The sequence below is a fragment of the Schistocerca americana genome, chromosome 3 (assembly GCF_021461395.2).
Source record: "Schistocerca americana isolate TAMUIC-IGC-003095 chromosome 3, iqSchAmer2.1, whole genome shotgun sequence".
In the NCBI taxonomy this organism is placed as follows: domain Eukaryota; kingdom Metazoa; phylum Arthropoda; class Insecta; order Orthoptera; family Acrididae; genus Schistocerca; species Schistocerca americana.
Genome location: NC_060121.1, coordinates 536,017,037 through 536,029,724, shown reverse-complemented (window position 1 = coordinate 536,029,724; position 12,688 = coordinate 536,017,037). Strand labels below are relative to the sequence as shown.

The 12,688-nt window shown below is 42.5% G+C and overlaps 1 protein-coding gene across 1 annotated transcript; it reads right to left on the bottom strand.

Annotated features, from left to right (window-relative positions):
- Positions 1-2,923: 2,923 nt before the first annotated feature.
- Positions 2,924-11,447, bottom strand: LOC124606204 (piggyBac transposable element-derived protein 4-like). The gene is made up of 2 exons (XM_047138174.1): positions 10,492-11,447; positions 2,924-2,939 (listed from the first exon to the last, which is right to left on the bottom strand). Exons 1-2 carry the CDS (start codon positions 11,445-11,447, stop codon positions 2,924-2,926), a joined length of 972 nt encoding a protein of 323 aa, XP_046994130.1.
- Between the last annotated feature and the right edge of the window lie 1,241 nt (positions 11,448-12,688).

Genomic DNA, 12,688 nt, shown 5'->3' with positions numbered 1-12,688 from the left:
ACGCAGTGCTGTAGGGGGCCGCACCGTCACTTCCCAGCAAATTAGGGACACTGTTGCTCCTGGGGTATCGGCGAGGACCATTCGCAACCGTCTCCATGAAGCTGGGCTACGGTCCCGCACACCGTTAGGCCGTCTTCCGCTCACGCCCCAACATCGTGCAGCCCGCCTCCAGTGGTGTCGCGACAGGCGTGAATGGAGGGACGAATGGAGACGTGTCGTCTTCAGCGATGAGAGTCGCTTCTGCCTTGGCGCCAATGATGGTCGTATGCGTGTTTGGCGCCGTGCAGGTGAGCGCCACAATCAGGACTGCATACGACCGAGGCACACAGGGCCAACACCCGGCATCATGGTGTGGGGAGCGATCTCCTACACTGGCCGTACACCACTGGTGATCGTCGAGGGGACACTGAATAGTGCACGGTACATTCAAACTGTCATCGTTCTACCATTCCTAGACCGGCAAGGGAACTTGCTGTTCCAACAGGACAATGCTTGTCCGCATGTATCCCGTGCCACCCAACGTGCTCTAGAAGGTGTAAGTCAACTACCCTGGCCAGCAAGATCTCCGGATCTGTCCCCCATTGAGCATGTTTGGGACTGGATGAAGCGTCGTCTCACGCGGTCTGCACGTCCAGCACGAACGCTGGTCCAACTGAGACGCCAGGTGGAAATGGCATGGCAAGCCGTTCCACAGGACTACATCCAGCATCTCTACGATCGTCTCCATGGGAGAATAGCAGCCTGCATTGCTGCGAAAGGTGGATATACACTGTACTAGTGCCGACATTGTGCATGCTCTGTTGCCTGTGTCTATGTGCCTGTGGTTCTGTCAGTGTGATCATGTGATGTATCTGATCCCAGGAATGTGTCAATAAAGTTTCCCCTTCCTGGGACAATGAATTCACGGTGTTCTTATTTCAATTTCCAGGAGTGTAACTTCGCACTTTTCTTTATTCAGGATCAATTACCACTTTTCACACCATACAGATATCTTATCTAAATCATTTTGCAAGTCGTTTTGATCATCTGATGGCCTTGCAAGACGGAAAATGACAGCATCATCTGCAAACATTCTAAGACGGCTACTCAGATTGTCTCCTATGTCATTAATATAGATCAGGAACAATAGAGGGCCTATAACACTTCCTTGGGGAACGCCAGATATTACTTCTGTTTTACTGTATGACTTCCCGTCTATTATTACAAACTAACCTTTCTGACAGGAAATCATGAATCCAGTCGCACAACTGAGGCGATACTCCGTAGGCACACAGTTAAATTAGAAGACACTTGTGAGGAACGGTGTTGAAAGCCTTCTGGAAATCTAAAAATATGGAATCAATTTGACATCCCCTGTTGATAGCACTTATTACTTCATGAATATAAAGAGCTAGTTGTGTTTCACAAGAACGATATTTTCTGAATCCGTGCTGACTATATGTCAATGAATAAATGTTGGTGACTGGAATTTCATGAGGAGATTCCGTCGCAATGAAAAAACGCCTTTCTTTTAATGATTTCCAGCCCAAATCCTGTATCACTTCTGTGACACTCTCTCCCATATTTCATGATAATACAAAACATGCTGCCTTTCTTTGAACTTTTTTGATGTGCCCCGTCAGTCCTATCTGGTAAGGATTCCACACAGCACAGCAGTATTCTAAAATAGGACGGACAAGCGTAGTGTAGGCAGTCTCCTTAGTAGGTCTGTTACATTTTCTAAGTGTCCTGTCAATAAAACGCAGCCTTTGGTTAGCCTTCCCCACAACATTTTCTGTGTGTTCTTTCTAATTTAATTTGTTCGTAATTGTAATACCTAGGTATTTAGTTGAATTTACGGCTTTTAGATTAGACTGATTTCTCATGTAACCGAAGTTTAACGAGTTCCTTTTAGCACTCGTGTGGACAACCTCACACTTTTCGTTAATTAGGGTCAACTGCCACTTTTCGCACCATTCAGATATTTTTATGATCATCGAATAAATAACCTGGCCATAATCATCTGTTGCACAACAGATACCAATAGGATGTAAAAATGGAAGTTTGCAGGGGAATATGTAAGCATGTGTTCTGGTAAAATACCACATTTATTCAAGACATTAGTGAACAAACTAATAAACTAAAAGACTAATAAATGTCTGATGGCTGCTGTTCTTCATAACACTCTCGGCTGAGTTACAAAATTTACATTTATGGCTGGGTCCTGGAGGCTCCAGCAGGATCTATCATTCATTATGGAGGGTCGAGGAATCATTCAGTAGTGACATCCACGCATTCATTCACGTGCCATAGAGATTCAGGACAAATTTAAGAATAAAAAAAAACTTCAGCAGTATGAAAGTTGTCAGCAAATGATCGACCCCTTGGCTTGACTGCCGAAGCAAGTGAACAAGAATTCATCAATAAAAGTAAACTGTTAATAACTGCACCATAGACAAAATTCTGAAACTAATTTAGAAGTTTTACCCTGAGATCAGTAACTGTGATATGTAATGATTCTCACAGTCCATGAATACATGGTTGTCACAAACAAAAATTGTGCATAAAATAAGTGGTTAAATGTAGAAAGCTATGCAAATTGGGCAAGATACATTATTATGAGACACGATCTGCAAGCTTGAGGGTCTTAGGTCCGTACACATGTGCTGAGACAACAATGAAGTATGGAACCTAGATTACATTACTGAAACTGAAATTAGCAAAGTTTCAGAAATATGTTCAGTTATACTACATTTATGAGATCACCAACGAACTAAATCAGACTCAACTGAGAAGATAAATCACAAATCCACGTGCTTGAACATAGATAGAGCAGAAAAATAGCTTGCATGCGTGGCTAAGTGCAACTGCTTTCAATGTTCCGAAATTAGCAAGAAAAATTCCGTATACCACTCAACAAGCAGTGAACTATGAGAGCATGACATTAATTTTGGTTGGAGCTGAAATTACAAAAATAAGGTATTGAATTAACTATGAATAGGCACACTCACACGTAGTATCGTCCGTCTCACATCTCCCAGAACACAGCCAAGCGAGCTCTTTTGGAACCAATGCTCCCAGTTTCTCTGGAAGTACCCAGAGAGCTCCCTATTGTGTGGTGCTAACCTACACAAGAACTTTGTCCAAGGCGAACAGAAACCTCTCTGCTACCTGGTGTGTGCTTTGTAGGTTTGGATGTTCTACCACAGGAGCAGACTACTTTTCCTCCTACAGATGTACATATTGAAATTTATCTTGTATACTCTCATTCATGATTTTCATTCATCAGATGAGATGATGAAAGGATGTATATACTGACATATTGCACATGAATGTGTTGAATATGTGTGTGTGGGGCTCCGATAATTACCAGAAATCTTAGTGAAATATAAAGTGAAATGGAGATAAATACAGAGTCCACCAGAAAAATGTATGCACACTTTGTCAGGCTCTATCGAAATATTGATATTGTCGTTTGATTTGAGTTATGAGTGTGGTCTTTGGCTCAACAGGTGTTAGTACTTTCATCTCGGTATTGAGGAAACAAGATGGCTGGAGCACACTTGACATTTGAGCAATGAAAATGTATTGTGAAGTGGTTTATCAAGTTTGATAATGCCATTGAAGTGGAACATCAGTGGAGGCGGGAGTTTGAAACAGAACCACCAACGTACCTAACAATTAAACGCATCATTGACAAGTTTGAATTGCATGGAATGATCTGTGATATTCACAAAGGAAGATTAGGAAGACAGCATACAGCTACAAGTCCTGCTTCGTCGGCTCTCATCTTGGAAACGTTTGTTAATTCTCCACAGAAGTCTGCTACGCAATGTGCGCGTGAAGTGGGGGTTAGAAGTACAAGTGTAAGAAGAATTCTGAAAGCTGCAAGGTGGAAAGTTTACATTCCATGATTATGGCACCGATTAATGCTGATGTTCCTGATTGCTGAATGCAGTTTTGCGAATGGTATCAGCAAATGGTAACTGATGACGAACAGTTTCTGACGAAGGTAGTTGGAGTGACGAGGCACAATTTAAACTTAATGAAACTCGTGAATCTGTATAACAGTGTGTACTGGGCACTGGAAAGTCTGCATGTTTATGTGGATAAAGTGGTAAATCTACCAGGGGTTCATGTGTGGTGTGGACTATCGTCTAGCAGCTTAGTAGGACCCTTTTTCTTTGATGCTGCTGTCACTGGAGAAGTGTACCTGGAAATGTTACACACATCAATTTTGCTAGGTATACTTGCACTTTATGAAGCTGATGAAGAGATCTTCTACCAACAGGATGGGACACCATCACACTACCACCTACCTGTATGAGCTTTCCTGGACGCCAGTTTTCCGGGGAATTGGTTTGAACTAAGAGGGCCCATTGAATTCCCTACATGGTCGCTAGTCTGACACCTATGGACGTTCACTTGTGGGAGAACTGTGAAATATAGTGTCTATAGACGTAAGCCACGCACGCTGGAGGAACTTCGCCAGGAGATTACAGCGACATGTGCAGCAATCTCCTGTGTAACATTGACTGACATAGTTGTGGTGCCTATTCATCGTTCTGTTGTGTATATCCACCAACAGTGAACATTTTGGGTAACCATGTGCTAAACTGAAGATTGTGATCAATTATTAAATGTAAAATAAACATTAAGTAATACTTTTCATTCCTTAAAGTGTGTATACATTTTTCGGGCGGGCTCTGTACACTGTGCCACTATAGATGCACTCAGTTCTCTCTCTCTCTCTCTCTCTCTCTCTCTCTCTCTCTCTCTCTCACACACACACACACACACACACACACACACACTTTGACAGTTTGTGCCCAGAACAGAGGTGCCATAGTTGCAGACATTGACTTAAATGTTAAGTTAACCTGAAGAGGTTCATGTAGAGACCTTCCAGACAGAAAAACACATAGCTCATGTAGTATAAGAGAGCATTTTGTCCGTGTGTAGAATGGGGAAGGAGCACGACCTATCTGAGTTTGACTGAGGGCAGATTGTGATGGTCCAGAGGCTTGGCATGAGTGTTTCAAAAACTGCACGACTTGTCAAGTCTTTGAGGAGTGCTATGGTGAATGTCTTCAACACGTGGTGAAACTAAGGTGAAACCATGCCCAGACATCATGAGGTTGGGTGGCTATCCCTCATCACAGATGTCTGACGTCGCAGGATGAGCAGACTTGTAAAACAGAACAGGTAGCGAACTGTGGCATAACTAACATCAGACTTTAATGCTGGGCAGAATACAAGTGTGTCTGAAAACACTCCTAACAATGGGCTTCTGCAGCCTTTGACCCATGCATGTACCAATGTGAACACCATGACATCAGCAGCTACAACTTAAATGGGCATGTGACCATTGGCATTGGATCTCAGCACAGTGGCAGAGCACTGCATGGTCTGACGAATCCCGATACCTCTCTCAAGATGCCGATGGGAGGGCACAAATCTGTTGCGTTCAGGGTAACAGCGCATTGCCACCTGTACTGTGGCATGGAGACAAGTTGGCTGTGCCTCCTTTATGCTCTGGGAACATTCACGTAGGCATCCACAGGTCCAGTGGAGCTCCTGCAAGGCACCGTGATGGCCAAGGAGTATCGTTGCAGACCACACGCATCCCTTCTTGTCAATCATGTTTCTCGATAGTAGTGGCAATTTTCAACAAGATAATGCACCATGTCAGAAGGCCAGTAGTGTGATGGAATGGTTCAAGAAACACAGTGGCATGTTCCAATTGGTGTACTGGCCACTCAACATGCAGATCTGAAGCCAATCAAACACATCTGGAATGTGATTGAATATGACATTAGAGCTCATTGTCCCTTCACCAGAATTTGTGGGAATTATGTGACTTGTGTGTGCAGATGTGGTGCCAACTCCCTCCAGCGATCTACCAAGGACTCATTGCTTTCATGCCGTGACACATCACCTCTGTTATCCGTACCGGAGGTGGACAGACTGGCTATTTGGTAGGTGGTCATAATGTTCTGGCTGATCAGTGTTAAGTGCGCCATGGGCCCATGCCTCATTGACTTCCATGCCTCATTGACTTCCATGGCCTGGCATATTGGTTGCACCCCTCACTGCCAACAATAATGCTCCCTGAGAACAAGGGAGCCAGAAGACAACAGAAGATAAGGATTCCACCACAGTGTCCTCCACATTGCCCAGGGGATTAACAGCTTGTGCTTAAGGACTGAGGAGTGATGGCATGCCTTGTAGAATTTTGCAGACAAAAATTGGTGTTATTTCTGTTTATAATCTGTTTCACTTAGTTATAATGATTATTAGTGACATAAAGAAGGGAACCAGACTTTGATGCAACTGCAGTGGTAGATATAGTGGGGTATGGTAGTGAACAGGGGTTCGAAACTACAATTCTGAGGCGGCATTACACTCTAGAGACTTTCGAGGACATAATTCACAGATCTTGGTAAAATTCGCGTACACAAATAACAATAGCTGAACAGAATACACATGTGGTTTTCATCAGTGTTCAGTATGTTCTGGCAGTAGACTGTTGTCCTGCTTCAATATCATAAAAATTTATTCTATTCCTTGCTTCTGAAATACCATTTTTAACATATTCCCAGAGCTTCTATTGTGATCTTGTCTAGTATATTATTTATAAAAACATAAGATTTGTATTTTACAGTTAATTCTAAACACCATTTCATTGAAAACACAACTAAAAAATTTGCTGAAGTGTCACTTAACAGCATTATTCTTTTCTTTGGAGAAATACGAGCACCTGGTGCAGTTAGTTCCACTGTACTGATGTACATTTTAGTCCTCTCTTCTATAGCCAAAGCTGAGGGTGGCGTGGGATAGATGCATCGTCAGGAGACTGGATGGTTGAGAGGTGAGACTGGATGGCAGGCCAATGAAACCAGGAGAAAGAGGCTGTCCAAACTAACATTTTTGTTTCCAACTGATGCATTGGTTCTGTGGCATGATGGGGAGGCATTCACGTCCCTGTGCCACAGGAATGGGCCTGTAGTCAGTCAGCCAGTGGGTAGTGCTCATCCAGCTGGCTGCAACACATGTTGGCATCCTACTTTGCTGGTGGTTGCACTTGATGCCAGACCTGCGCACCGTCAATAGTGCATATTGGAATCTTGCAGAGGTAGCCCCTCTATGATGAATGGCCAAACACAAGTGGCCAAGGTGAGTGGCAAAAGGTGCATCTCCTACATGTCGGAAGGCAGCTGCTGTGCCCATGGTGTGACCCGCAGCACTGTGGCACCAAGTCCAGTTGGTGGAGTACGTAAGTGCAGGAAGCAATACCCCAGCAGGGACTCAAACCCATGACTGTGGTGGCTGGTGGCTCCATCTACTTCCTGTCTGGTGTGGCCTCTGCGTTCTGATGGTCCTGCTGGACTGTGAATGAATCTGCTAAAAAATGAACTGTTTTTGTACCAGAGAGCAGTGCATTTGTTATGCCTCCATGCCACTTCTGGTTATCTACATGGCAGCATCACTGAAATCCTGATGATGTTGGCATTGCTTTGCCTGTACAGTGCATTACCGCTGCACTGGCAACTTACGCCGAGTGAGGCTAGCATGTCCCACAATAATTTCACATGCTTTTTGTCTTAAGCCAAATGTAAGCACATTGTGCTCACTGGCCATTGGAGCCTTATGCAAAGTTTCACCACAATCTAACAAATTTTACTCCTCACCTGGTCGTGGCAGTTCCGCAGTGTGTCACACATACAAGTTCCCTTCGCAAAACATCTGGCAGCACAATTTTTTAAGTTAAGAGTTGGCATTTGACGATTTGCAAACATTCGCTGCTTACTCGTTGGACTTACAGTCTCTTATATTATATTGGACACATTTTTCTTTTTTTTTTTTTTTCTCTCAAGGTCACAGTGACTTCTTGTTGCCCTTCCTGATGTTGTTTAACATGCTGCATTAACTACTCCACAGAGGTTCGCCCCTCTTGAGCAGCTATTAATTGGTTCAGAGAACAGACTCAATCTGGTTCTCATATATTGCTTGATTAGGTTCTGCTTAGGGAGTATCTCCAGGGGACAGTACAGCTGTGGCTTTTTTATGTACAAGTGAGTAACTACAGTCATCATGGCTGGTAGATGAAAGTTATCCTTGTTATTTTGCATGCTGTCTCATTAACCAACAACTCACTATCTTTCTGTGCCATCTGTCACACCCCAGTGAGCCTTCTTTGCTCATAGTAACTACCTACAACTACCACACTGTCATAACGCAGAATAAATCCGATGCTGACTTGATTGCTTGAAATATGACCTATGTTCCACGATATCCCTCAGACAATGCTGTGACCCTCTGCTCTGCCCACGAATAACTGCACTGCATATCCATTCGCACGTATCTGAATCACACAAGCTGGACATAGTGTCACTTTCTCCATCCGGCAATGTCGCAACTTTTCTTTTGTCATCACTGCACAACTGTCTACCTCTTCAGACATCAGCAACATCCCACCTGTCCTAACCTACACAGATTTCTCTATGGTTCCCAATTTCACTGGAATAGTAGTATATGGTGTAGCACTTAAAATGTACATGTCTACCTAACAACAGGATCCTGACCAACATGTATAGTTGTCCTTGGTCTGCCGTCACTTCCACTGATACCAAAGTTGTGACAGTCGAAAGGCAGATTCTGCCCACTAGGCTCTACTATTAATCCTAGCTCTGACTGAAGCTCTCTCTGCTCTTTTCTCAACCTTGGCAGATACTGGTGACAATAAGATGAGACAACTGCCCATGTGAGGCATGATGAGTAGTCTCTTGCAAGCTGATCACCACCACTCTTGCATCCCAGATGCCAGCCACTAGTGATAGCAATAGCCTCGTTCTAGTGATCCTCGCATCCAGTACTTCTACTCGTATGGTAGAGCATTTGCCCGCAAAAGGCAAAGGTCCTGAGTTCAAGTTTGTCCGGCACACAGTTTTAATCTGCCAGGAACTTTCATATCGGCCCACACTCCGCTCTGCCGAGTGAAAAATCCCATTCTGGACTTCTACTCTCACTTGCCGGTTCCCATTTCCCGGTTCATAGTGTCCTCTGATACCTTTATGTTGTCAGTCATCATGCTTGTCAGCTTTCAGAGTATACCCATGTTGTTTAACACTCTGCTCTCGAAGCTCACTTTCTGTGTGGTATGCCACTTCACCTCTGGCTTTTTATCCTTGGCCAACTGCTTTACTGCCTCCATTATGCTGTTCAGTTCCTTTGTCACCAACATCCACTGTACCATTGCAAAACAGAGAACATCGCCTTCAGCATCTTTATTTCATTGTGGAATTCCTATGCCTTAAAAACTAAACTCTGCATCCTTTGGTGATGAGTACTCGCCACATCCTCTTGTCTGGCAAACAGTACTCCTCCCTGCAGATGTTGATTCTGCAGTGCCACTCCATTGCATTCAAAGAGATACAGCACCACCACAACTAGCATCCTTCCCATCCTCGTTCTTGACGTACAGCAACCTGAGAATAGTGACTACTATCAACCTCCCTCCCCCCTAAGAAGTCTGCTTTCACGGGTCAGCATTTTTAATAGAAGTAAAATGAAAGAATTCCTATTGTAACTCAAAATTCATGTATTGACACTTAACATACTATACTGTTAGCCAGCACATAATATCCTAAATAATCATCAATAAACACAATAAAAATATCTCTGATATTTCCATAATCTCAATGCATATGATACTTCTTGCACAGGTTTATTTACGCTTTCCCGTGTACTGCTCCCCGTAGGTGTGCACTGTGCACAATAGTTGACCTTGTTCGTAACTGTAGCCTAATGTTGACTGGTGAGTGTGGTTTCTATTACCTGATGAGGATCTTAGTACCTCGTCACACATTTCGTTGCCCTGCCTTTCGATGTGTAAGGACTGGACAAAATCATCCAGTCTTTACTGCAATATACTTCCTGTTCATGACATCTTCCTCCTGTCTCTCCAATGCCTTGATGTTCGTGCTCTGTACTCAATCCCATACCTCTCTCGCTATTCTCACAGATCAACTGCCTGTCCTTGCTTCTTTTTGGCTTAACACTTACAGTGCTGATGTAGTTTGTACTTGCAGTCACCTGCGGACTGGATAAATCTTACTGCTATACAGCTAAGTGTTATTGGAATTCCAAAGCATTTTTATGTTAAGTACTCAGATTTTGGGGTCAAAATTTAAAATTTGAAGGCACCAATGAAATTTCAAGCCAGTGATATTTACTGCCAGAAAAAAAATTGAACAAGAATTACAGTACTGTTATATACAATGAACTGATATTTTCCTCTAAAAATATTTACGAAACACTTGAAATAAAGAAAAATAACAATAAGCATAAGTTCAGTACACAATTTAGCTTTCATAGTGGACAACAGGGTGATAAACTTTGAAGCAGGGGTACGTACACAACCCAACATTACATTCGGTGCACTCATATAAGGTGTCCTTTCTTCCAGCCTTTCCTGTTGAATATTTCTCCTTTTCACTACACACCACACACCTCCTTTGTCCTTTTTTCTTCCCTTCTGAAATGTTGACATGATTAGGGAAGTGTTTTTCTGAGAGTCGTGCTAATTTTGATGATCCATGTGGAAAGCTCTCTGTTGAATCCCCAGCAGACAACACCAATGCTGCACATACTTCTTGAATAAACTGAGAGGTGGCAAGTTTTTTCTTTTTGATTATGTTATGCAGTATGCAGCCTTTTGATGCTGCCATTATTATGCAATGTACAGCTAGTTTCCTCCACCACTTCACAGTCTTGTGATCCAGAGCCCAATACAATAGCCGTTGGTCAAATAGGTCCACCCCAGCTTTGTTTTTATTGTAGTCAACAACTGCTGCAGGTTTCAGTTTTTCCATTGCTCTTCCTGTTCTGGCACTCTGCATTGTAACTGTGTGCCTTGTGCTGATCATCCAGAAATCTCTTTTACCTTTCCAGCGCAGGGGGAGCACATTCCCTTTGTGACGGAACATCTGTTCTCCTTTTTTCAGCTTTGCATCTTTTAGCAGTTTTGGAAGTCCTTTCCTGTTTTTCATCATTGTCCCAACAAGACCAGTATTATCATCAGTTAATTCTTCAGCTAATTGAACACTCGTGTAGAAACGATCAACATACACAATGTGCCCTTTACCCAGAAATTTATTGGCCAAACGCTTCATGACACTAGAAGCGCTGTTGTCTATTGTCTCATCTCTTCCATGGTATACCTCAAAATTCCAGATATATCCTGTTCTGGATTCAGCCAAAATGTACAGCTTCATACCATATTTGTTTGGTTTATTGGCCATATAAACCTTGAAGCCTACTCTTACTCTGTAGGGACAAATTCCTTCATTGACTGTTACTGTTTTCTCTGGATAATAAATATTTTGGAATCTCTCTCTCAATGAATTGAGGAGAGGTCTAACTTTATAAAGTGCATCAAAACCTGGTTCACCTTTCTCTTTTGCCATTGTGTTATCATTGTGGTGAAACGTAACTAAACGTAACTAAAAAAATCTATCTCTTGACAAAACACTGGGAAAAAAATAAAAGCTGACAACAGGATCAGTATTCCAGTGGCTCTTCATGTTTGGCCACTCACTTATTGCCATATGCAGCAAAATAGGGAGGATTTTTTTTCATATCTGCTATTGTTACAGTTTTCCACTGTTTGAACCTAGAATTAGGCAGAAGATTGTTGTCAGACTGCAGCTTAGCAAGTTTTTGCCTGGCGTAACAATTTGCCTGTTCTTTCATTGTTGTTATGAGATTAATGTCGAAGAAATAGGAGAACATATCTAAAGGATCACTTGATTCATGAATAGATACATTCTGTACCAATCCGTGAGGTCCTGTATATACAGCTACATCAGGAATTTCGTCAACATCTGTCCAGTCACCATCAAAGTCACTTCTACTTCTTTTTGTACTTTGAGTATTCGTAGATGTAGAAGGCGAAACATGATCTGATTCACTTTCTGAAGTACCTGCAGGCGCATAATGCATAATATAAAATTTTGGGAAGCTAACAAACAAAAAAAAAAAAACATTTGCAGCAAGAAAATCTGAAACAAATCTTGACTTACTACTATTTTCAGATGACGTATAATCCGAATCGTCATCAGACAGCCCTATTTCACCATCTGAAAACTTGTCAAGGACTTCATAAATCATTTGCTCCAAATGCTTATCCTGTTCACTGCACACATTGAAAAGAAAATTAACATGAAAATACTAAAAACGAATGAAACTGAGAGGATGCCAACACCAGACGATGTCTATGAAGTACGCTACAATAACAAAGTCTTTCATAAACACAAAGTATTCCACTGGGTTCGCTGCTGCAATCTAGCGCTCGCGGTTGAAACTACGAAGCCTGCAGACAACTCAAACTTCGCAGGAGTCATAAATGTACGTTTGATGCCACAGGGAAACATTGTAACTGCCGCAAAATTCTATTTCCTTCTGAAGACGTAATATTACGTCGGCTGCACGCTAAGTGTTAATCATATTAAATGGTGGTGGCATTTTTCTCCCATACACTACCTCATATATTGACAGCCATGTTCTGATGTGGACCTACGAATTGTACAGACACATCACGTAGGAAAGATCCATGTTCCAATCATTGTGGCTAGAGTTCACATAGTTACTGAGCATCCTTCCGTTCGACTGAGGATAAAGTGGACCAATTATTAATTTCTTCATGTGT

Coding starts and splice junctions, on each gene's coding strand:
- LOC124606204 (XM_047138174.1), bottom strand. CDS start 11,447: ATGGCAAAAGAGAAAGGTGAACCAGGTTTTGATGCACTTTATAAAGTT.